The sequence below is a fragment of the Rhinatrema bivittatum genome, unplaced genomic scaffold, assembly GCF_901001135.1.
Source record: "Rhinatrema bivittatum unplaced genomic scaffold, aRhiBiv1.1, whole genome shotgun sequence".
NCBI classification, from domain to species: domain Eukaryota; kingdom Metazoa; phylum Chordata; class Amphibia; order Gymnophiona; family Rhinatrematidae; genus Rhinatrema; species Rhinatrema bivittatum.
The window spans coordinates 1,236,040-1,262,412 of NW_021821488.1; the positions used below are offsets into that span (position 1 = coordinate 1,236,040).

A 26,373-nucleotide genomic window follows, 5' to 3' on the forward strand; every position below is an offset into this window, starting at 1 on the left:
AATGAAATGACAACACAAAACAAACATTTTTTTTTTGTTGGGCACCCCATTCAGCTCTTAAATTTTGGCACTAAAATCACAAGCAAATAAAGTTGAGGAAAAACTGCAAACCAGCAGAATATATAGATTCATAGATTTTTATTGCACACAAAATTCCAATAGGGAGTGGTATCAGAAAAGTTAGTGCTCCAGTCTCATGGGCTCTTGCCCTTACAGGGCTCCAACCCCTCTCTTGTATTAGCACTGTCCAATCACGTCACTTACCACTTCCCATATGGTGTAAAGATTTTTTTATTTTTTTATTTTATCACTATTTTACCCATTTCATTGTGCAATATAGCCTCCAAACTCCCCTTTAAAAATAACCCTTTTAAAACACACACTCCACCTTACCATTAAAGCCACAAACTGGCTATTCTCTTATAATGCAATCTAATTTCTATTTATTGCTTCACTGTTGATATAACAAATAACTTATCTCATATCTCAATGTATCTTCGCCTTTCTCGCTGTTATCTCATTTGCCCGCCCGACATTGACAATGTTTCGGCGCACTCACTGCGCCTTCTTCAGGGGCACTTAACTACAATCATTTTAGCTCGACCTAACTTCTCTCAGCGTCTTCCTCTATTCAAACATGGCACGCTAACGCGTTTGAATAGAGGAAGACGCTGAGAGAAGTTAGGTCGAGCTAAATGATTGTAGTTAAGTGCCCCTGAAGCAGGCGCAGTGAGTGCGCCGAAACATTGTCTTTGGAGACCCCTGCCTGCCTTCCAAGGAGGCTCTGGCTCCCCAAAAGAAAAAAAATTAGGAAAACTGTGGAGACAACCCGCTCCCTTCCCCAAACCCTCCCTTTAATCCAAAAGAGTGCCCTGTATCTTCTCAAAACCTCCTCCTTCCAAGCATACTCCATGGTCTAAATACTAAAATATCCCTGGTCCCCAGTGTTCTTCCTCCCCCACAAGCCCAGTCCATTAAATAAAGGATCCTGGTGGTCTAGTGGGGCCACCCCAACTAGCACACTCATCCTCAAAAACCCCCTGTACTTCTAATTGAAACAATTGGTGTTTAGTGGGGGCCTGGAGCGCCCCCTAGCTCCAGGCCCATCAATGCCATTTTTCAAAATGGCATTGACCTAACCTTGTCTCTATCGTATTATATAGGTAAGGTCAGGTCAATACCAGATAGGCCAGGAGCTAGGTGGTGCTTCAGGCCCCCACTGAACACCAATGATTTCATTTAGAATTACGGGAGGTGGGGGGAGTTCGAGAGTTGGGGTAGGGTTTTGGGTAGTCTACCTAGACCACCAGGGTCCTTTATTTAATAACATGGGCTGGGGGAGGGGAGTAGGGAAGGTGATATTTGGCCCCTCCCATAATAAACTATTGCAACTTAGTAATTCTCCCCATAAATTAGGTGCCTATTTTTAGCAAACTTAGGGGGTCATTTTCGGTATTGAACGCGAAAGGGACTTTTCGCGTGCGATAGCTTGATAGGGGCGGAGTCAGGACCGGAAGAGGAGGAGTCGGGGCAGCGTCGGGGCAGACATGTAGGAAACTTCACTGGCGGCGATAAGATTAGACCCGTTATCACCACCAGTAGTGTGCCCAATAGTGCTACCTTTCATGGTGGCGCTATTGGGTGCGAAAGCCGGCAGCGATAACACCGCAGTAGTACGATTGCTGCTGGCTTTCGCAGGCCCACCCCCTGCTTCGCCCCCCCACACCCCATTACCGTGGGATTCAATGAGCTCTGCGACGATAGAAAATCCAATCCTTAGGTACTTGACTCCAGCTGAAAATAGGTGCCTGAAACTGAGGCACCTAAATATACACCTATTATTTACTTTCCTAACATTAGAACCCTAGCCTTGATACCTAGAGCCTCATCCTCTCTCATGGCCCCGCCAACCTTTTAGGTCCCTATATTTAGGAACTCAGAAAGGACAACTTTCAATTTGCGAGACTGAGGCACCTAACTTCTTTTGAATATCTGTCAGTATGTGTCTTTAGTGGTGTCCATCTTGTTTAGAAGCACTATGAGGCTGGAAAAACAGTCTTTTATTTACAGAAACAGAAGAAATAAAAATGAAAACAAGCTGATATGGTAGTAAACATGTTTCAGACAATCCTGGCTTCCATTTCTGGGCAGAAGGGATAGGAGGTGGGAAAAGGCAATATACAGAAGGATGGCTAGAAGAAAAGGGATAGGATGATGTATGATTAAAAATTATACTCGTAATCTTTTAAGGGTGTTTTTATTACAACTTTTTAAATTTTTGAAATGCAAATATTAAGAGGTAGTCTATCTCTTATCAGAGATTTATTTATATTGAAAGACTCAGCTATGTGATCCTCATGCTGCTGTTTATTTTATTTTTATTAGGTTGCATCCATGAATAATCAGGATGATTCATATTCACCCTTAAGGTACAGTATCCAATAGATTCAAAATATAATTAAAACTACTTTATATTCTAGAGAGGCATCAATTACCTGATCTTATCTCCTGTTTGGTTACCGCAATTTACAACAAAGAACTGATTAGGTAAACAGATAAACCTTCTTCTCAAGGAGCTAAACTGACTTCCTATTTACTTCCACATATAGTTCATATTTCTTTTAAATAACATAGCTTAAATCAGAGGTGGCTTACCTCTTCTAATAGCAACAGTATATATATTCAGCAAAAAAAGGTAGTAGATGCAAAGATGTATGCTTCATTTAATCCTCATAGTTAGATGGTTACCTGTCACTTAAGATAGCTTTGATGTAGGGTTTGAAGGAGAGTTGATTATCAAGAGGAACACCAGGTTACGGATGTGTGGGTGGAAGGAGGAGGAAGAGTATGATGGGGGAGGAGAAGGAAGGGGTAGTTTAGTGGAAATGATTAGGAGTTCCATCTTTTGGGGGTTGAGAGCAAGGTGCATGCCAGTGAGGAGTTTGTTTATGGCGGTCAGGCATGATTCCCAGTTTTGGAGAGCTGAGTTAAGAGAGTCAGAGAATGGGAAGAGGATTTGCACATCATCTGCGTAGATGAAGTGTGTGATGCCAAGATTAGTGAGGAGGGTGGTAAGAGGAAGCATGTAGATGTTAAATAAGGTAGAGGAGAGAGAGGAGCCCTGGGGAACGCCCTGATCCATATTAGATCAGGGCGTTCCCCAGGGCTTAGCCTCCCCCACCCTCCCGACCCCCCCCCAAAACCTTTTAAAATTACCTGGTGGTCCAGTGGGGGCACGGGGAGCAAACTCCCACTCTCGGGCCATCGGCTGCGTTAATAAAAATGGCACCGATGGCCCTTTGCCCTTACCATGTGACAGGGAATCCGTGCCATTGGCCAGCCCCTGTCACATGGTAGGAGCACTGGATGGCCGGCTCCCCGCGCTCCCACTGGACCACCAGGTAACTTTAAAACGTTTTTTGGGGGTTCAAGAGGGTGGGGGAGGGTTTTTTTGTTATCGGATCGGGCACAGCAGATAACAAAAAAAAAATCGGTTCCGATTCACATCTCTACAAGATACAGACCTTTTAGAATTAACAGAATGGGCAAAATGCCATTGGCATTTATTTTGTAAAGACTGAGTGAAAAACTTTCTTGTTCAAGCAGCATGTACTACATTGCATTTCTAAAAAAAAACTTCATAGAGCATTGCACCTTAGAGTAGAGGAGCAGAAGAAATGTATAGATTGTTGTAAACATTTAACTATCTACCTCTAAATAAAAATTAAAGTCTTTGAGGAGTCTTGGAGATTACTCTTCTCCTTCAATGAACAAGAAAGTTGGTGCCGTTCTCATGTTTATGAGTAAATCAGTACTGCAGACACTTCATTCCACAAGCTAAAATTGATTTATAGCTGCATGCAAGCAAAGGTAGAGTGACAATAACATTTCAAGAATTATTTTTTTCTTTCCATTGACAGTTCACGGACAGCCTACCTGCTAATGTATGAACAAACAGGCAGACAGGTAAGTGTAATTTTATAAGGGCATCATTTATCAAAGCCTGTTGATTTTTATTAAATACGGATATTTACTTGTTGATGTCTTTATCCTAAATGTAATCTAATATAATTCTACTTGCAAATAATCCCCATATAGGTACACCCAGGATTGGTCCTAAACATTTTGCTATTGTAGACCAAGGTTTCCCAACCATTTCAAGCTCAAGGCACATTTTCATTAACTATTACTAACATGTTGGCACACCAGTTTCCTGTGACGAGTGACATGGGTGTGAGCCCTTAGTTTTGTGGCGTAGTTGACACAGCCTCAAAGGTGAACCTATGAGACTTACACCAACAGCTGGCGAACACACCCTGAAGTGGGACAGACTGGAGCTTCACTTATATCAGCCACCTCCCACACAGAACTTAGGTGGGCCCATAGGGTGGTAGGCTGAACAAGAGTCCAAGAACACGCTGGGCTCAGGACAGGTAGAAGATTGAAGATATGGGGAACAGGCCACTGGTCGGGGCAGGTGGCAAACAAGCATTGTCAGGTCCAAGGCAATGGTCAGGACCAGGAGATCCAAGCTGAAGGATGGATAAAGACAAATAAGGAGTCACTGGATGAGGCAAACAGGGCAAGGCAAAGCTGGACAAGACAGGCTGGGCAAGGCAAAGCTGGAACACAGGAATAACACGCACTGATCTTGGCAAGAGACCCGTTGCTGAAGCAATAAAGAGTGGTACAGCTGAGTCTTTAAATAGTGAAACTGGTGGGAAAGCTGCAAGGTAGCTTTCCTGCTGTGGGAACTTTAAGAGAGACCACATTGTGCACATGCACGCCTAAGGGAGGTCCCGGAAAGTGCCATGGTGGCCACGTCGGCGGTGTGGGGAGCAGAGGAGAGGGTGGCTGGTGACACCTCGACCATGCAAGACCAGATGTGGCATCAGGGTATGTTGAGGGTGTCTCACCTTTTCCAGAAACTTGCTGCCAGTTCTACCTCTTGGACAGCTGTTCTGTGTTCTTCCAGCACTGCACAGCTCTCAGTGAGGTTGAGCTGTGCATTGTCCAAACTCCCAAATTGTTCTTAGTCTGGTAAGAATAGCATAGGAATTCAGGCACTACACAGATCAAACTTACAGAGAACCACATAGTATCAGAAAAAAACAGAACATCTGTTTCAGAGCTGGCACCAGCAGCAAACTTCCAGAAAAGGTAGGGAGGGAGAGTGTGGATTGGGAGAACAGAGTCAGGGAGCCACACTTAGGGTCAATACGAGCCGCCTCTGGCTTCTGGCTCTTACAATGAAGAGCAGTGACTAATTTTTGGCCATAACCTCTCTGATTTGGCTTTCTCTGAAAATTATCTTAAACGTAAGTGGCTATAGCATAGCCAGGTAAATTAGGAGGCTTCCCCAGTACCAAAAATGTCTTCCTTACTTACTAATAATGTTCTCATCTGAAAGGACAGTGGTTATATTACTAAAGCAAAAATAGATAGTAGAGATAGTAAACATCCCTCCCACCTACATCATTAGCTAGAAATGATAATGACATACTCTATTGACAGAGATTTCTGCTCTTGGACTTTTATTCAATGCCATAATCCATTTTTTTGAAACTTTCCCCAAAGCCAAACAATTTTAAAATCTCTTAAATCGGTGTTTTCCAATCCTCTTCTGTAGGCATACCTAAGTAACCAGTAGGATTTTCAGGATATCCATAATGAATATGTATGAGATAGATTTGCATATATTGGAGACCCAAAGTATGTAAATCTATCTCATGCATATTAATTGTAACAATCCATTCAACCCAATCAAAGGCCTTTTCTGTAGTAGTGGAAAGCCAGATAGCAGCCTTCACGCTCTCTGCCTGCAGTTTCAGACACCCTCAGTGACCCAATTAAATTGGCTTATGAATGTCATCCTGTTATGAATCCTACTTTATTTATATGTATGAAGTTTTGTAAGACCCAGTCCCAGAACATTGTTAAAGGCTTGGCAAAAATGTTTGTCAGCATTGAGCAAAGAGCTTAGTCTATGGGACATGCAAGCATCTTTTGGTCTAACCTCCTAATAAATTAGAGAAATAGTAGCTTCATACTTAATCTGGAAGGGATCCTATGTTTAGAACATTTTGAAAATGAATAATGGAGAGATGCTTTGCTTAGCAAATGTTTTATAATATTCTATCAAAACAACAAGAGAAGCTACAAAATTCATAACATATGAAAGTATATCTCAGTGCCAAAATCAGAGTGTTCAGGTATCATATATGAGTGCTAAAAGGTCAATATAGAGCTTCCTGTACACAAAATCCTAGTCACCAACGGCTAACAGAACATGGACTGTTATAAGCTGTATATTATCTTCATATTTTTGGAAACTTTCAATGCAGATAGAATCATTTAGATCTTCAGAGGGTCAATAGATATATGCACACACAGTTCTCTTCTTATATTGATGAAACACAGTTTGTATCAATCTAATATATTCAAGATAAAAGACAAAATGACAGAAGCAGCTACTTATCTGTGATGACGAACATTCTGCAAAGAGCCAGTGTATAAAGCCCAAACCATTGGTGTTTTGGATTTTCATGTAGCTACCTCAGGAACCATGAGTTGCTAAACTTTGAAATGCTATAACTAATGACATAGGAAGAGATAGGAGGGTGGTTCTAGAAGCCCAAATTAGACTTTTATGTAGAAAGTTGAAATCCAGAACTTCCTGGGTGGCATGCCCTGAAATGCTTCTTATTCTACATGCAAGAACACAGAGATAGCAGAGCTCTGGATTCTCAATGTGCAGATGAGGCAACGGTGCAGCCAAGAGGGCTTTAGATTTGTTGGGAACTAGGGAGCATTCTAGGGAAAGGGGAACCTATTCTGAAAGGATGGGCTCTACCTTAATCAGGGTGGAACCTGGTTCCTGGTGTTAGCATTTAAATAGGAAGTAGAAAGTAGAGCACCTTTTAAACTAGAACATGGCAGAAAGCCAACAGTTGCTCAGCAGCGCATGGTTTGGAGGGAAGTATCTTTGAAGGCTACTAATAAAACAGAGGAGTGACAGCATCCTGATAGGTTCTAAAAGAGGCAAAATTAGCTCCTGTGCTTTTAAGTAAAGAATAGAATAAATTAAATGATTCCAAGTCATCCCTGTCAACTGTTAGGAAAGTTGTATATACAAATAAAAAAAACATACCTTGAAATATCTGTATGCAAATGCCATAAGTCTAAAAGGTTAAATGGGAGAGTTAGAGTGTATAGCATTGAATGAAAAGATAGGCATAACTGTTATATCAGAGATTTAGTGAAAGAATAATCAATAGGACAGTCTATACTAGGTTATAAATTATATTGCAACAATGGGATAGATTAACTTGTTGGGGGGGAGGTGGCACTATATGTTACGGATGGCATAGAGTCAAACAGGATAAAGATCTTGCAGGATACTAAATACACTGTGGAATTTTTATGGATAGAAATTCCATGTGGGAAAAGTGTTTACTGAGGAGGATGTTGGGGCGATACCCATGCTAGAAACAGTATTTAATGGTGATGATTCATAGGAATTGAAATAAATCACAGTGAACCTGGAAAATGCAATAGGACAGATTGACAAACTAAGGAGTAGCAAATCATCTGGACCAGATGGCATATACCCCGGAGATTTGAAAGGACTCAAAAATGAAATTGGAAATCTATTACTAGTAATTTGTAACCTATCATTATAATTGTCTGTTGTATCTGAAGATTAGAGGGTTGCCATTGTAATGCTGATATTTAAAATGGGCTCCAAGGGCAATCCTAGAAACTATAGATCAGTGAGTCTGACTTCAGTGCTGGGAAAAATCATAGAAACTATGTGGTTACAGCAGTTAGTGTAATTGAGTTTAAAAAAGGTTTGGATAAGCTCCTAGAAGGAAAATCCATAAACCGCTATTACAATAATTAATAAGCAATAGTAGCTTGTGATTTATCTAATGTTTGGGTACTTGTGACTTGGATTGGCCACTGTTGGAAACAGGATACTGGGCTTGATGGGCCCTTGGTCTGACCTAGTATGGCATATCTTGTGTTCTTATGTAGAACAAAATCACAGAATATATAAAAAGACATGGTTGAATGGGACACAGCCAACATGGATTTATCTGAAGCTTTGCCTCACCAATTTGCTACATTTATTGAAGAGATTAATAAATTAACATTTGGATAATGATGAGCTGTTGGAAATAGTGTATTTGGGTTTTCAGAAGACATTTGACAAAGTCTCTCATGAGAAACTCCTGAGAAAATTATAAAGTCATGGGATAGGAGGCAATGTCCTATTGTGGATTACAAATTGGTTAAAAGAAAGGAAGCAGAGAGTAGGACTAAATGGTCAGTTTTCTCACTGGAGGAAGATAAACAGTGGAGTTCCCCAGAGACCTGTACTGGGGTCAATGCTTTTTAAAATATTTATAGATGATATGAAAATGGGAACAATGAATGAGGTGATCAAATTTACCTGTTTACTGGGGCTTCTGGCCATTGTTACCATCATCTGACTGGCCTTTCTGCTGTGCCTACTCCTGTGGGTGAGATACTGGTCCATTCCCTTGACTGTGGGTTTGTCCTGCCCACTGAGTGACATCATCATCAAGGGATTTGACAGACCTGAGCCAGAACGAAGGCTTCTAACATCTACCTCCCACCTGCCTACCTGTCTATTGGGGCTTCTATTTATGCTTCAACTCCTCAAGAGGGGAGGAGTTAGCAATCTGTTATGATTGACTCCTCAAGAGGGGAGGAGTTAGCAATCTGTAATGAATCTGCTCCTGTGGAAGGAGGAGCTAGCAATCTGTAATGGCTTCAACTCCTCAAGAAGAGAGGAGTTAGCAATCTGTTAGGAAAGGTCTGTTGCTGAAAACTCCTGATGGAGAAGGGAGTAGCAATCTGTTACCAGCGGAAAGCTTGGAGAGGGCACTCAGCTGTAGAGGAATATAGATAGGTGAATCCTTGGGCCGATGGCAGATGACTGCGCCCCCAGGAGGATATCCTGAGAAGGACCACCAGCTAGGCTTGAGTACGGAGACAGACACAGATAATTCTTTTATTAGACAGGTTAGTAGAACCACCAGAGGTGGCAGTAGTGAGCTGATATGCCCAGTAGGGCTGAAGTCCCTCAGGTACTGGAACAGCGATCCCAGGGTTGCTGAGCTGTAGAGAAACTATAGATAGTGAGTAGATAGGGTATCCTGGGTTCATAGCCAGAATTAGATATCAAAACTCACATAAGGTCTTTAGGAAGCTCAGTAGCTGGGAAGGGTTAGGCCCTCGAGGAGCGAGTACCTGGTTCCAGGGAAAGCTCTGAGAGAGCGATGGTAACTCACAAATGTCTGTATCTGCGATAGCTTCCAGGCAGTAGAGAATCTTCAGAGTGTTCAGGAACATGAGCACTCGAGGAGCGAGTACCAGTTCCTAGCTGCAATCTGAAATAGAGAAAAGAGAGCGAGGCCCCCGAGGAGTGGGTACCCCTGGTAAGTCTGAGGAGGCAGAGTAGCTTGGACGAATCATTTGCGAGTCCTTAAACTGTCCTTTGCTAACTCGATTAGTTAGCAAATACTGAGACCTTTTATATTGGAAGCGGATGACGTCAGCTCGGGGGATGCCCCCGAGGATTCGCACCCTTGCTGGTACATCATTCGGAGCGCTCTCACACGTCCTACGTCATCAGGAACATGGCGGATCCACAGCGTCGTACCGGTCCAGGGATGCTGGAGAGAGTCGGCAAGAAGACGCTGTGGCAGCCAACCGTCCATCAGACCCGGAGGGAGTCGCCACAGAGGTAGAGAGGGTGGATTGAGGCCATCGAGCAGTGATGGATGCAACACTTCTGGCCAGATACCACCAATTGACTGGCCTTTCTGATGTGCCTGCTACTATGGGTGAGATGCTGGTCCATTTCCTCATCTGTGGGTTTGCCCTGCCCACCAACTGACATCATCATCTGGGGACTTTATAGCACTGGGCCATGCTGTAGGTATGCATGCACACCTTCACGCACACGAAGAAACACAGTTAAGGTGCTTCCCCTTTATGTGCTCCTTCGTGCATGAAGTCTTTTCTGTTTTTGACTGTGTGTTTTGGCACTGACTATTCTTGTTGATCTGTTCCACTTTACAGTTGGCTTACTCATACTGTTTAATTATTTCCTTAATATATAGGTCCTTTGCTAAAATATTTTATTTAAAATTGGAGTATGGCTTTCTGTTGCGCCCGTCAGTCGCAGACGGCTGCGACCTTTGCTGCTCACCTCTTTTTGCCCTGCAGCTCTGACTCTGGGAAAGATGGCCACCTCTGCCTCTGCACACCGACCTCCCTGGCGTTCTCGGGACGGCATGGGCGATCCCGGTCGCCATCTTGTTTCTGGTGTGACTTAGGGCATGTGCGCGCGTGCCTGCCTCCCTCTTATCCACGTCATGGCGGGAATCTCGGGGGTGTCCCCTCTGCATGATGTCACCTGCCTACGTGTACTTAAACCTACCGGACTTTCCTACCTACGAGTTAGCAAGGATTTCCATCTTGCTCAATTCCGCCATTCTGAGATGTTTGCCTCGCTGTTCCTGCGTTCCAGACTGAGTGACTCAGGTACCCGCTCCTCGGTGGCCTTGCTGTACTCAGGGCTATCCGCTCCTCGGAGAGCCTTCTCTGCGAGTTTCACATTCTCCAGCCTAGTGAGCTCCTCTTGCTGCTACTATGGATGAACCCTCCAGTGTTCCCGTGCCACGGGCCTGCACAGTGACTACGACCATAGCACATCTGCTACTCTTTGGAGTGAGTACAAAATCTGCTCTATTCTCCTTCTCTCTTCACGCTGTGTGGATTCTCGGGTTATCCTGCTCTGCGGACCACTACCGCGCCCACACTGCCTTGTGCCTACTTCTATCACCAACCTCCAGCCTATCCCGTTCTGTGGGCCACTACCGGAGAATCCAGCTTGAGAACCTTCTACTCTGGACTGTGTCTACTAACCCGCTTCTCGAGTTACCTTGCTGTATAATAAAAACCTCTTGCCTCTCATGTCCATCACTGCTGAGATCCTGCCTGTCGTGGTGAGTCCCCACAGGGCTCCTCCCTGTGGGTGGAGTCAGCTCTCACCACAACCTAAGGGCCTACTATCAAGTTCAAACATAACACTTTCATTCCAGTTGTAGTGGGTATGGGACATTATGAGCTGTTTATGAAAATCTAAACCACTTCCACTGTTAAATGTTTAATTCCAGTGAAACTTTCTTGCCTTCCCACAGATCCTTTTAGTATTTCTCAGAGAAATTTACATATCTTATTTACATATTTACTTATTTACATATTAGCACATTCTGCTAGGAATAAAATGCCTTATATTTTTGAGCTTTTAGTTTCTCATTTACCTGAATCTTGGTTACTTGAAAGTGATTTGGTTGATTTGAATCAATTATGCCCGCCCAGTTATACAGTTTTTTCTAGACCTCTAGCCACTATCATATGTTTTTCGAAGCCGCTGTTAATAACTTTCAAAGCCGCCTTTGAATGCTTAATTGCTAAAACGGGCCGCTATCATTGCTTTTCTAAGCCACTGTCAAAAGCTCTTAAAGCCGTTGTCAAATGCTGTATTGATAATACGGAGATTGTTATGACCGTTGGTCGCAGACTGCTGCGACCACGTCTACTTATGTCCTGCTTCCCTCTCCAGGTCTGTTCTCAGTAGTGGCTAGTCTCCACTGCCACATATCTCCTGGTTTCATGTGGTGGCCGGGATGCTGCTGCCGCCACCCATGCCGACTCCAGGCCTTCCTAGGCATGCTACGGCGGAAATCTCAGGGGCATCCCTGACTGATGACATCACTGAGTCAGGGTTCTTAAGCACCGCCTTCGCCCCCTACTAGCCGACTTGGCAACGAGTTCCATCGCTACTCTATTAGCTCCTATCTCCTCAGATCTTTTGTGACTGCCTTGGACCCTTCTTGGACTCTGGACCCTGGTTCAGGTACCCACTCCTCGGGGGCCTGTATGCGCTATCTATGGAGACCTGGTCTCCTGGCTTCCCCCATTCCTCAGGCTAGCCCTGCACCTCCTAGGAATCCTACTTGCCAGCTTCCTGCTCCTCAGAGTTGCCTTAGGGAATGCTCTCTCCACTTGGGAGACGTATCTCCGCACTTCCCCTCTCCTCGGGGCAGTGCCTAGAGTACGTTCCACATCAGACACTAAGTGCTTCCCCGCTCCTTGGGGCAGTGCCTACGTTCTATAGCAGAGACTGTCTGTGCTTCCCCGCTCCTTGGGGGCGGTGTCTACGTTCTACTCCAGAGACGTTCTGGGCTTCCCCGCTTCTCAGGGTTGCCTACGTCATTACTTGGATACCAGACTCGGGCTTCCCCACTCCGCGGGTTAGCCTATGTCATTGCATCAGTACCTTCCTCCCTACGCAGCTCCACCCCTCGGGGTTGCCTCTGCAATATACCTCCTACTCTTCCATTCTTGTGCTTCCCGCTCCTCTGACCTGCCTAGCGCCACCCTCTCAGAGGTCTTCGCCCAGGTACTGCTCTCCACTCCAACCTGCTTACTGTGGGGTCCCTCACTGCTGTGTCTCTCACCTGCTCCTTGGGGCCTCCCCACAGATTCTCTCCCAGAGCTCCAGCTGTACCTGATCTCACCTCCCGACAGTGTAACCACAGGCAGTAACAACTCACCTCCCCACAGGCAGTAACAACTCTCACCTCGGGCCAAGGGTCCACAAAACTCACAAACCATATCAGAGATATTTGAATCTTTCTTATGTTGCATTTGGCTGGATGCGGGTCTGTCCCGCAATCAGCTGCTCTTACCTCCAGCCCCAGGTCGAATGGGGCTGGGTTCCAGCGAAGATGCAGCAGGCTGCGTGCAGGCCTGATGAGCAGTGATAGGATCACCGCTCAGCTGAGCGGGGCATCCCTAGGTGTGTACGCGCACAGTTCAGGCACTTTAAAGGCCCGTAGCAGAAAATCCACTGTGGCGCTGCTGAATGACATCACAGGCCTTCCCTATATAAGGCCTGTTCTGCCCTGCCTTAGATACCTTGGCAGTAGGTCGCTCAGAGTTGCTGATTGCCTCTTCGTTCCTGGGTCCGGTTCCTGCTCCTGTTCCTACTCCTGTTTCAGTGCCTCGTCTTTGTGTTCCTGGTTCCTTCCTGTGTCTTTGGCATTCCTGTGTTTCTGTCGTGGTTCCTCATCCGTCTTCAGTGTCTTCTGCTGTTCTGCCTTGCCTTATTCTCCCTGGATTAACATCTTGGTTTCACCTCGATTCGGATCCCTGGCTTTGTCTTCATTTGAATTCCTGTCTTGAATTCGGACTGCTTCTTGACTATGTTTGACTTCTGCCTGCCTTGTGACCATGCTTGCTCCTCGTCTTCTTGAACTCCGCCTGCCCCTGTCCTCAGCCTGCTCTCATCTCTGCTGCCTGCCGCCTGCCCTGACCACTGCTTGGATCCTCAGGGATCTGTATTGGGACCCTTACTTTTCAATATATTTATAAATGATCTGGAAAGAAATACGATGAGTGAGATAATCAAATTTGCAGATGACACAAAATTGTTCAGAGTAGTTAAATCACAAGCAGATTGTGATAAATTGCAGGAAGACCTTGTGAGACTGGAGAATTGGGCATCCAAATGGCAGATGAAATTTAATTTGGATAAGTGCAAGGTGATGCATATAGGGAAAAATAATCCATGCTATAATTACACAATGTTGGGTTCCATATTAGGTGCTACAACCCAAGAAAGAGATCTAGGTGTCATAGTGGATAACACATTGAAATCATCGTTTCAGTGTGCTGCGGCAGTCAAAAAAGCAAACAGAATTAGCAATGGTTACATGGAATAGACTTAGTTTTTGGGTACTTGCCAGGTTCTTATGGCCTGGATTGGCCACTGTTGGAAACAGGATGCTGGGCTTGATGGACCCTTGGTCTGACCCAGTATGGCATTTTCTTATGTTCTTATGTAGAATGTTGGGAATTATTAGAAAGGGAATGGTGAATAAAACGGAAAATGTCATAATGCCTCTGTATCGCTCCATGGTGAGACTGCACCTTGAATACTGTGTACAATTCTGGTCGCTGCATCTCAAAGAAGATATAATTGCGATGGAGAAGGTACAGAGAAGAGCTACCAAAATGATAAGGGGAATGGAACAGCTCCCCTATGAGGAAAGACTAAAGAGGTTAGGACTTTTCAGCTTGGAGAAGAGACGACTGAGGGGGGATATGACAGAGATTTTTAAAATCATGAGAGGCTAGAACGGGTAGATGTGAATCGGTTATTTACTCTTTCGGATAGTAGAAAGACTAGGGGGCACTCCATGAAGTTAGCGTGGGGCTCATTTAAAACTAATCGGAGAAAGTTCTTTTTTACTCAGCGCACAATTAAACTCTGGAATTTGTTGCCAGAGGATGTAGTTAGTGCAGTTAGTATAACTGTGTTTAAAAAAGGATTGGATAAGTTCTTGGAGGAGAAGTCCATTACCTGCTATTAAGTTCACTTAGAGAATAGCCACTGCCATTAGCAACGGTAACATGGAATAGACTTAGTTTTTGGGTACTTGCCAGGTTCTTATGGCCTGGATTGGCCACTGTTGGAAACAGGATGCTGGGCTTGATGGACCCTTGGTCTGACTCAGTATGGCATTTTCTTATGTTCTTATGACTTCGTTCTATTCCCGCTGGCCAACAGTATCTTCTGCGATTGGTTTATCTCTTCACAGAGGCCCATGCCTTCCAGCCGTCCCCGGCACCAGAAGGCTCAACATAAGGGGAGGGCTGGTATTGGCGAAGTTCCTGTTGGGCTTCTGCTCTACCCAGCTCCACCTGCCAATGTTGAGGACCTGCAGGGCCCTTCTCTGTGGTTAGCACCAATCTCATCTCAGTCCAAGGGTCCACTCTCGCAACATATTGCTGAGGCTATGGACCTGGCAGATCTCTCAGGCCTCCAGGCCATTCCTGGGATAATGCAGAAAATCCAGCAGCAGCAACAGTTCCTCAAGCACTTGGTGGGCTCCATGGAGTGGTTCAGTGCATGCCTCAATGCAACTGCAGCCTCTGCAGTCTCTCTGCCTCCTGCAGTACCATCGGTTCCAGTGGCTACGCCCATAGTACATCTCCCAGTTTCTCCTCGGTATGTGGGAGACCCAAAACAGTGCTGCGGGTTCTTGAATCAGTACTTTATGCATTTTTCACTTCAGCCGGCACAATTTCCCAGTGACTCTGTCAAGACCACCTTCATACTCTCCCTCCTGGATGGGAAGGGCTTGGCTTTGGTCTCTCCCCTATGGGAGCGTGGGGATGAATTGCAACAATTCATTAAGGCCTTCAAGCTTGTGTTTGATAAACCTGGCCAGCTGGCCACTCTGGTTTCAGATCTTCTACATCTCCAGCAGGGCAATTGACCGTTAATGGACTATGCCATCGAATTCTGGACCATGGTTACCAAGCTGAACTGGAGGGAGGACAGCCTTTGGAGTATCTTTCTGGACGGACTGTCAGCTTGGGTGAAGGACAAGGTAGCCACTCGGGAACTTCCTGAGACTCTGGATGCTCTCATCTACTTTCCAGGAGAATCGACCACCACCTCCAGCAGCATACCTGGCAGCTACATCCTGCTCATAGGCAAGTGGTGCTGACCCCATCCTTTTTGCATCCCCTCTCTGCAGTTCCAGTGACAGCTCTCACTGCTGCATGGGCCAAGGAACCTATGTAGATAGGACAAGGATGCCTCTCTCTAGAGGAGAGGCTCCACTACCACAACCTGGGTCTCTATTACTATTGTGCCAGGTCTGGCCATCAGCTGGCATACTGACCCCAGGAGCCAGGAAACTAGCAAGCCTAGGATCTAGTGGGGAGGTGATCCTAGGTTTTACTACCCCCGCTCTTTAACTCACCCTCCAAGTGTCTATTTCTGTTTTTGGTCCTGAGTTCCCCACCTTAATGCTGGTTGACTCGGGCTCTGGGGGGAACTTTACAGTGAAGCCCTAGAGGAACATCTATGGCTTCCTGTGGTCCCACGAAAGACACCACTAGTTATCTCCTCCTTAGACAGAGAACTGCTTCCTGGTTGGATTGCCCTAACTATGGCCATCCTGCACCTCTGTGCGAACATCTTTCATGCGGAGAGTATCGTCTAGCACATTATTGACAAGGCAGTACAGCTCATCATATCGGGGCTGCCCTGGCTGCAGCCTCATTTTCCTCACTTTGACTGGGGCTCGCTTCAGCTAGTGAGCTGGGGACCCATTGCCTCAATTCCTTCCTACAACAAATTTAGCCTCCACCAACTCTGACCCTGTCAATGACCTTGTTGGGTCTGCCTCCTTAGTACACTGAACACGCTAACGTGTTCTCCAAGAGAAAGGCAGAGATGCTGCCTTCCCACCATACGTTTGTCTGTGCCATCAACCTGCTACCCAGCACTGATTCACCATGAGGAAGGGTTTACCCCTTGTCAGTCCCGGAGAAACTTGACCAGGGTTTCATTAGGCCCTCCATGTTCTCTGCTGGGGCACGGTTTTACTTTTTGTTCAAAAAGGGTAGATCTTTACGCCCTTGTAAAGATTACTGGGTGATGAATGCTATAACAAAGAAAGACCGTTCCTGCTGCCACTCATTTCCTAGCTCTTTGACCACCTCCAGGGGTCTAGAGTGTTTATGAAGCTGGACCTCTGTGGGGCCTATAATCTAATTCAAATTAAACAAGGTAACGAGTGGAAGACGCATTCAATACACAGGATGGCCATTATGAATATCTGGTGTTGCCCTTTGGACTGTGTGATATTCCAAAAAATGATGAATGAAATCTTTAGTGTTCTGTGCTGCTGCACTAGTTGATACTCCGTAGGCGGAGTTAATGATCTACTGTGGGTAGTAGATAATACCGTATTATTAGTGTAAAGAATCAATACTCAGAAAAATGGTGAATCTCTGGGCTGATGGTAGATGACAGCGCCCTCAAGTGGCGATCTCGAGAGGGACCATCAGCTAGGCTAGAGTATTTAAATAGACACAAATAGTTCTTTATTAGACTGGAAGCTGGACCACCAAAGGTGGCAGTAGTGAGTCACTGTGTCCGGCAAGGCTGAAGTCCTTCTGAAACTGGAATGTAATCTCTGGGACGCTGAGCTGTAGAGAGAGACTAGAAGTAGTGAGTAGATAGGGTATACTGGATACAAGATGGTACACTCACAATAGTAGATGTCTGCAATGGTCTCTATGCCACAGAGTCTTCAGTACATTTAGGAACAGGAGCCGTAGGCGAGCACTGGTTCCCACAAATAGTCTGTAATAGAACTCACAATTGCTGTATATGAAATGGCTTCTAGAGTAGAAGTGAGTCTGTATAAGATTCTAGGAACATAGGCCCTCGTGGAGTGAGTACCGGTTCCTATCTGTAATCTTGCCAATGTAACTCTTGATCTCTGTACCTGCAATAACATCTTGGACGGAAGGGAGTCTTCAGAGCAATAGGAATGTAGGCCCTTGTGGAGCGAGTACCGATTCCTATGTAATAGAACTCACTGTGTTCACGTCCGCGATCACTTCCAGGAAATGAGGAGTCGTCCAATTGTTCTGGCAATCTGAAATCAAGAAGAGAGAGCTGAGCCCCCATGGAGCGGGTACTCCTGGTAAGTTAGAAGCAGAGTAGCTTGACTAATCGCAACCAAGAAGAAAGATTTGCGTCCTTGCTAACTCGTTTGAGTTTAGCAAACAAAGACCTTTTAAAGTGCAAAATGGATGATGTCACTGTGGGGGAACACCCCCTAGGTTCACGCCCTTGCAGGTTCAAAGTCTGGAGCCGGCGCGCGCGCCCTTACTTCCTTAGGAAAATGGCGGTTTTGCAACGTCAAGCCAGTTCGGAGGTTCCATCAAGATGAGGCTGGAGAACTCCGTATTCGCAGCTGTCTGTCAGACCCGGAGGGAGTCACCACCAGAGTAGAAAGGGTGGAGTGAGGGTGAGAAACAGGCACGAACGCGACATTTAGAGACCTCCTGAACATCTGTGTCATTGTGTACTTCGGCAATACCCTCATCTTCTCAAATGACCTCACGTCCCACTATTAGGATGTTCGCCAAGTCCTCCAGATGCTATGGGCAAATAAATTATATGCAAAGCTGGAGAAGTGCCTCTTCAAGAGGGAGAGCCTTCCCTTTCTAGGTAACATCGTTTCCAGCAAGGGCTTCATATGCATCCAGATAAGGTCAAGTGTATCCAGTACTGGTCACAACCTTCCGGTTTCCACGTTCTGCAAAGGTTTTCGGACTTTGCAAACTACTACCGGCATTTTATACTCAATTTTTCCCAAATTGCGGCCCCCTAATGGTGCTCACCCAGAAAGGAGCTAATACCAAGGTTTGGCCTCCTGAGGCAGTCACTGCTTTTCTAGAGTTGAAGAAGGCTTTCCTCCAGGAACTGTGCCTCCATCACCTGGACCCCACACATCCTTTTATCTTGGAAGTTGATGCCTCTTCATTAGGCGTAGGGCCTGTACTGAGCCAGCACTCCAGTGTGGGGGTTCTTCGCCCCTGCTCCTTCTCGTGAAAGTTCTCCTCTGCAGAACGGAACTATGGAATCTGAGACAGGGAGTTGCTGGCCATCAAACTGGCACTTGAAGAGTGGCGGCAATGGTTGGATGCAACACTGTATTATGATAAACACTGACCACAAGAACTTGGAACATCTTCCTCATGAACAATGACTCAACGCATGTCAAGCCCATGGTCCCTGTTCTTCGCATGTTTAGACTTTGAAGTGAGGTACAGGCCTGCATCTAAGAAAGCTCGGGCAGATGCGCTCTCCCAATCTTTTGAGGCAGAAGACACACCTGATCCCCCAGGCACATTATCAATCTGGCCAGGATCCTCTTGGCCTTCTCTGTGAAAGTCCCTCCAGGGATAACAGTCATTCCATGCTGAATCTGAGAGAAAGTTTTGAAGTGGTCCCACGATTCCTATGTCACAGGTCACCCTGGATTGGCTCAGACTCTTGTGCTGCTCCAGCAGTATTACTGGTGGCCCCAGATACAGAGAGACATCAGGGCCAACATAGACTCATGTCCTACCTGCACCCAGCAACAGTCATTGGTGGAACAAAATTGGGGGCTGTTACAGCCATTGCCGGCCCCCAGGGAACCCTGGACCCATGTGTCCACCAATTTCATGCTGGACCTTACCCTCTCTAATGGCACAGAACTATTTGGGTCATTATTAACTAATTCTCAAAGATGGCTTACTTTGTTCTCCTTCCTGGCCTTCCCTTCGCACCTGGGCTGGCCCAGCTGCTTACTCATCATATTTTTAGATGCACAGCTTGCACAAGCATATCATCTCGGATCATGGCGCCTAGTTTACAGCCAAATACTGGCACTTCCTTTGCTGGAAGTTTAATATCATATTGGACTACACCACTGCCTACCATCCACAAGCCAATGGCCAGTCAGAGCAGACTAACCGGACCCTGAAAGGCTTCCTGAGGGCATACGCAAATGATCACCAGGGTAATTGGGCCACCCTCCTCCCATAGATGGAATTCTCCCATAATGCCCATATTAGCTTTGCCACGGGATCATCACCATTCCAAATTGTGTATGGGAGACAGTCTTCTCCTCTGTTACCTTCCCCATTGACCTTTCCATCCCTGGCAGCTCAACAAATTACTCAGTAGCTCCAGGAACTTTGGATTCGTATGGAAGAGTTTCTCCAAAAAGCGGCTGAAAGAGCCAAGAAGGCAACGGATGCTCTCTGGTGGCGAGCATCACAATTTAAACCTGAGGGCAAGGTTTGGCTGAGTAACCACCATATCCATCTCAGGATGTCCTCCATGAAGCTCGCTCCCTGCTACATCGGGCCCTTCCATGTTTCCAGTCAGGTGAGGCCATTACCTATCAACTACGTCTACCTGCCTGCTTGGGAGTCCATAATGTCCTTCATGACTCCCTCTTCAAGCCCCTAGTCCTCACGTGGACTTCACAGAAGGTGCCAAGACCCCAGGAGGTGTCCACCAAAGAGAATCATGTCAACATCAGAATAAGAGGTGGGAGTGCCTGATCTCCTGAGACAGGTATAGCCCAGAGGAGAATACATGGGAGCCTGCCTCAAACATCCTGGACAAGAGTCTCCTAAGGGCACTCCATGCTTTGCACCCCAAGAAACCCAAGTCCCTTGTGGGGGTTTAGAGGAGGAGGTACTATTGCGTTGGCCAGTCGCAGGTTTGTCCCGTGACTGGCCGCTCTTATCTCCAGCCCCAGATCGAAGGGGGCCCATCAACACTGCAGCTGGGTCCCGGGCAAAGACGCAGCCAGCCGCAGCACAGGCCTAATGCGCCGCACTAGGAACACCATTCCGCTGAGCAAGGCGTCCCTAGAAGCATGCACACACGGCTCAGACATTTTTTAAAGGCCCAGGGTGGAAAATCAACCACAGCGCTCCTGGATGACATCACAGGCTTTCCTCTATATAATGCCTGCTCTGCCTTGCCTCAGACACCTCGGCAATAGGTCAAAGTACTCAGAGTAGCTGATTGCTTCTTCATTCCTGGTTCTGGTTCCTGTTCCTTTTCCAGTGCCTTGTCTTCTTGTTCTTGGTTCCTTCCTGTGTCTTTGGCATTCCTGCATTTCTGTTTTGTGGTTCCTCATCCATCTTCAGTGTCTTCCTGCTGTTCCCCCTTGCCTTATTCCCTCTGGATCGACTTCTCAGTTTGATCTCATTTTGGATCCCTGGCTTTGTCTTTGTTTGCATTCCTGGCTTGAATTTGGATTGCTCCTTGACTATGTTTGACTTCTTCCTGCCTTGTGACCATTGCTTGCTGCTCATCTTCTTGAACTCTGCCTGCCCCTGACCTCTACCTGCTCTCATCTCTGCTGTCTGCTGTCTTCCCCGACCATTGCTTGTACTTACTTTATTCTATTCCCACTAGCCAACAATATCTTCTGTGGCAAATTCATCTCTTCACAGAGGCCCATGCCTAAATCCAGCTAAGGGGAATGAAGGCTGGTTGGGCCTCTGCTCCAGCCAGTTCCACCTGCCAATGGTGAGGACCTGCAGGGCCCTCGTTGTGGGTAGCACCAATCTCACCTTAATCCAAGGGTCGACTTCCTGTTACAGTCGTGGACCCTTAGGCCAGCTGAGACAGTGGATGGTATGCTGTGGAGGACCACAGCAAGCATCACAGCTGGGAGGCAGCACAGAAGAGGATAGGATGAGGCTTCACCACTGGAAGTCCGAAGTCCCCCAGGAGGAGCCCGTAGGGACCCGGACCTCTTGGACTTAGGTGGTATCCTGTGCAACCAAGGATCTGGGCTGCAGCTGAAAGAGATGGACGAAGGACGGCTGGGCCCAGGTAGATGGAGAGTCTTCACCCTCTGAAGACCGCGACTCCCCCGGGTAGAGCCCGTGCCGCTGGGACTTAGGAGAATCCTCTGGGCCAGCAAGTACTGGATACGTGAGGTGATGAAGAAGCCAAAGTCGGAGTCCAAGAGCGAAGCCGGGTTAGAAGCCAGAAGTCAGAGATCCAAACCAAAGCCAGGGAAGAAAGCAGAAGACTGAGTCATGGGAAGGAGCCGGGTCGGGAGCCAGAGGTCAGAAGACAATACCAAGCCAGGAACGCAGCTGGAGACGAAGTCATGGGACGGAGCCGAGTCAGAAGCCAGAAGTCAGACATCAATATCAAAACCAAGGGTGGAAGCTTAAGACAAGTCAGGATACAAGACGTGTCGGAATCCAGAAGACAGAAGAAGCAATCCAGGGACTACAGCAGCAACTAGAGACTCAGACAAACTGAGGAACCTCGTTGCAAGGCACTGGGGAAGTCCAGATGCAGGGTTTAAATACCCTGAAGGTTTCTGACATCATCCAAGGCAGGACTGAGGTTTTCCTGTGCTGGCCCCTTTAAATGGGACTCCTCCTCGCGCGCGCATCTAGGGGGCAGGGCCAGCCGCGCTGGATTGTCGGCGTCTCTCCCGAGGAGGGAGAGACGCGCTGGAAGGCCTGCAGGCCCGTGGAGACCCCGAAACAGCCCGGGCTGTCCCCGGGACCACAACACTTGCACAACAGTTTACTTTAAAATTGTCCCCCCTGATGCAGCCTTGAGAATCACGGTCCTGGTTTGGGGGACTGAATGATATTTGCTAATTTGCCTCTGAGTTATGATTCAACCAGTTAATCTCTGATTAAAAGGCGTTTAATACTGTTTTTCTATTAAATGCCAATCTGCATTGGTTTGTAGGGGTGTGCATTCGTTTTGAACGCATATGTAAAACGCAACTTATATTTTTAAAAGAGAAAAAAAAGGTTTGAGGAGAAACGCATCGCGACTTCCAACTTATTCAACATAGCTATGTTGAATACGTTGAACCTAAATAAACACTTAAACCCCCCCACCCTCCTTAATCCCCCCCCCCCCAAGACTTACCAAAACTCCCTGGTGGTCCAGCGGGGAGTCAGGAAGCCATCCCTGCACACCTTTGCGATTTCCTCACGGCGCCGATAGCCTGTGTCACAGGGGCTGCCCGTGCCATTGGTCAGCCCCTGTCACATGGTCACTGGCGCCATCTTGTGCTCCTACCACGTGACAGGTAGGTCATGTGGCAGGAGGTCGCTCCGGGACCCCCGCTGGACCCAACCGGAACTTTTGGCCAGCTTGGGGCAGCCCCTGTGACACAGGCTATCGGCGCTGTGAGGAAATCGCAAAGGAGTGCAGGGATGGCTTCCTGACTCCCCGCTGGACCACCAGGGAGTTTTGATAAGTCTTGGGGGGGAGGATTAAGGAGGGTGGGGGGTTTAAATTTTTATTTAGGGAACCGGGAAACGTATGGACAGATCCACAACTTATGGATTTCTCCATACTTCCATATTGAACGGAATCGACCCTCACCTTCAACGTATCAACGTTTCAACGAAAACTTTTTGCCTGCACATCCCTATTGGTTTGTTTGGAAGTGATGAAAATCCTTTGATTATTTCCAACTGCATTAATATTAATGCAGCATACATTTGCTTATTTTACTGTTTAATTCAGTGTGTTTTGTGCAATGATCCATTTGCTTTTGTGTTTATCACTTAATTGTGCGTGCTGATTTAAGTCTTGTCATATAACTGGGAATGAAATCAGCTGCTATTTGCATGCAACATGTTAGAGCTCCTAATTATCTGATGTACTTCATTCTGAATGATTACCTGATTTAATTCAAGCCTGTCTCTATTGAAGCCAAGATTTCTGCTCAGCAAGGCCCTCCATTCTCTGTGAGTGGAGGAATAAATGGTAGAACTACTGGTAGTAAACCAGAGAAACCACTGCCACTGCCACTGCAAATCCCACTACCACTTCTTGTGACCTTGGGCAAGTCACTTTACCCTCCATTGTCTCAGATACAAAAGATTGAAAACCCTCTGGGGACAGAGCAATGCCTACAGTACCCAAATGTATTCTGCTTTGAAGTGCCAAAAAGCAGAAAATACATAATTATGCTGCTAAGATCAGTGCTATTGATGGTTGGTCCCGGGAACTTTTTCATATCATTAATTCTTTAACTATCTCATAATTATTCCTTGCACCAAACATGTGCAGACTGGAGGAAATAAATCTCTGAAGAAAAAGCAGTAGCAAGGAACTTCTTTTGATTAGCTCTGCACCCATAGCATTCATTACAAACCCTTGCTGACTTCACTGATATTATAAAATGTCTTTGCATTCTAAATACTTGTAAAATTATCACCTTCCAGCCTGCTTATTGACACAATGTAAAATTATAACAAGAGGATAATGCACTCCATCTGTCAATTGCCACAATTTGTCTTGCAGCAAGAATAGTTGTTGCTCTGTTTGCACATCTTTGCTGCGAGTCAACATCTAATTGCATAAATGATCTGCACAAGGCAGTAGTTCAGAGGCAGCTTAATAAATCCCATTTCATTAGAGAAGTGCCACATTAGATCTTAGAATTGCTGGTACTGCTTTAGTCACAGATTTTAATCATATTTGCTCCTGAAGAAAATAATTCACCAGTTGTGAAATCTAGGCTACAATCATCTTTCCTTACTTATGCACACTATGAAGTCAGCAGTAGAAAGCCATCATCTTGCATCATTAATTCCAATCCTCTTTTTATGTCTAAACCAACTTGTAAACATGTAATTATTCCATTTGCATAGTTCAAAGTTGAGTTGAAATCAGCCTGCGTGTGCAGTGTTAAGTTCATAACTTGTCATATCTTTTGAAATAACATTGTGAATGGCTGAAGAACATAAGAACATAAGAAATTGCCATGCTGGGTCAGACCAAGGGTCCATCAAGCCCAGCATCGTGTTTCCAACAGAGGCCAAAAACCAGGCCACAAGAACCTGGCAATTACCCAAACACTAAGAAGAACCCATGCTACTGATGCAATTAATCACTAACCAACCTCTCCCCTTTTTTTAATCAATTCACCAACTTGAAAATACAAGGGAAACCTTGTCTGGTGGTCTTTCTTGTACGGAGGTTTCCAACTAGGGTAACCGATTTGCAGTTACCCTTATGTTCTCCTCCGTCTATTATTCTTTAATTATGTTCAAAAACAGTTGTGAAAAAAATTTTTGTGTGTTTTTCCAATTTCTCTTAAAATCCCTTTGCGATGCCCTTTGTGCTTGACGCACAAAGGGCGTCGCACGATTGACACACGATACAAAGAAAAGTAACAAGGATGCTGTGAACCCGCTATAGGACACAGCAAATTCTTCCGTAGTCCCTGAAGCAGGCACACAGTGCCGAAACATGGCCCGTGTCGGACATGCAGCTCCGTACCCATGAACATCAATAAAGGCGGCGACCTTGATAAGTATGAATTAGAAATTGGTGAGGGTCGGAAAAGCAGCAGGGGAGAAGGGATTTTAAGAGAAATTGGAAAAACACAAAAAAATTTTTTTCACAACTGTTTTTGAACATAATTAAAGAATAATAGACGGAGGAGAACATAAGGGTAACTGCAAATCGGTTACCCTAGTTGGAAACCTCCGTACAAGAAAGACCACCAGACAAGGTTTCCCTTGTATTTTCAAGTTGGTGAACTGATGCAATTAATAGCAGTGGCTATTCCCTAAGTATAATTGATTAATAGCCATTCCCTGTACGTACTAGGATCAGTCCAGACGGTGGGTTATGTCCCCCGTCCAGCAGATGGAGTCAGAGCAAACTTCGGAGGGTGCTGGCATATAAGCTGATGCACCCCTCCTAGATCCTCAGTATCTCTCTGACTCCAGCAGATGTGAGGAGGGGAACCCATTGTTTCCCCTAATTAGTGGCTTGTCACATTTTTTATTCTTCTATCTTTGGATGGATCAAGCTATTTAAAAAAAAAAAAAAAAAGTTTTGTTCTATCTCTGAAGTGAGCAGGTTTGGGCTTGGCTCACATTCTTCTCCTGCCATCAGGACTGCCTCTTTCTTCTCCCTCCCTCGCTTAGCCTGCCTACTATCTCGGGGGTAAGTTTTCGGGAGGATTTTTGTGTTTTCTTTCTTCACAGCTATAGTTTTGGCGCTTTAGAAGGTGGATGCTGGTGGTGCCAGCCTCTCCCCTCCTCTCAGCCACGGTCTCTCACCTTCCCCTCACGGTCCCGCGACGTCACATTCCCCGGGACCGCAGGCGGCACGGAAGTCCCATTCCCCTGCCGCCCTTGGGGGTGAGGGGGTGTTGCCGAGTTGAGCTAGGGCGAGGCAGGCCCGCTCCTCCCGCGGCACGATCATCGGCGTTGCTGTTTTGAGTGCCTCAGGCCCGCCCCCCGGATTCGCGCGATGCAGCGCATCCGTTGTTCGGCCTGTGGCGGCCCGGGACAGGTCGCATCGAGGGACAGTCTCTGTGGCAGGTGCCTCCCCGGGGGGGAGACTAGCACCGCTCCGCCGACAACCTCTCCGCCGCACTCAGAGCGCCGTGGGCCTCGGGGGTAGCCCTGCCCCCTGCTTTGGCGGGAGCGGTGGCCATCTTAGAGCTGGAAGGCAGCGTGGGCTCAGACGCCGAAGAGACTACAGAGGATTTTTTGCCCCTAGCACCCTCGAGCATGGATTTGGGGCCTCTTCCCTCCACCTCCGGTCTCCCCAGGGACTTCATTCCCCCCCCCCCCCCCCCCGACTGGGCCTTTCAGTTTTTCCGCGGATTTTGTGGTGCTTATGCACCAGGCGTATCTGCAGAGCTTGAATCCGCAGGGGGGCTCAGCTGTGTTGCCCCCTCCCGCTAAGGTTCCAAGGACCACAGGTACTTCAGTTTCGGGAACGGGGGCAGGGGGGGGGCGGCTCCAAGGTGCCCCTGGGAACACCGCTATCCCTGGGTGGGACGTCGCCCTCGCCGGACCCAGGGGGTGACCCGGCATCTCAAACGGACGACGAAACATTCTTGGCAGCACACTTGGAATGCGATGATC

The 26,373-nt window shown here is 46.6% G+C and overlaps 1 protein-coding gene across 3 annotated transcripts in view; it reads left to right on the top strand.

The window, feature by feature from the left end:
• LOC115082692 overlaps positions 1-26,373 on the top strand; it is a 294,549-nt gene that overhangs the window by 183,007 nt on the left and 85,169 nt on the right. For all 3 annotated transcript variants that reach the window (XM_029586885.1, XM_029586886.1, XM_029586887.1), the window contains 2 exons: positions 2,386-2,429; positions 3,921-3,966. In XM_029586885.1, coding sequence (XP_029442745.1) covers positions 2,386-2,429; positions 3,921-3,966 — 90 coding nt within the window. The remainder of the gene's footprint in view (positions 1-2,385; positions 2,430-3,920; positions 3,967-26,373) is intronic.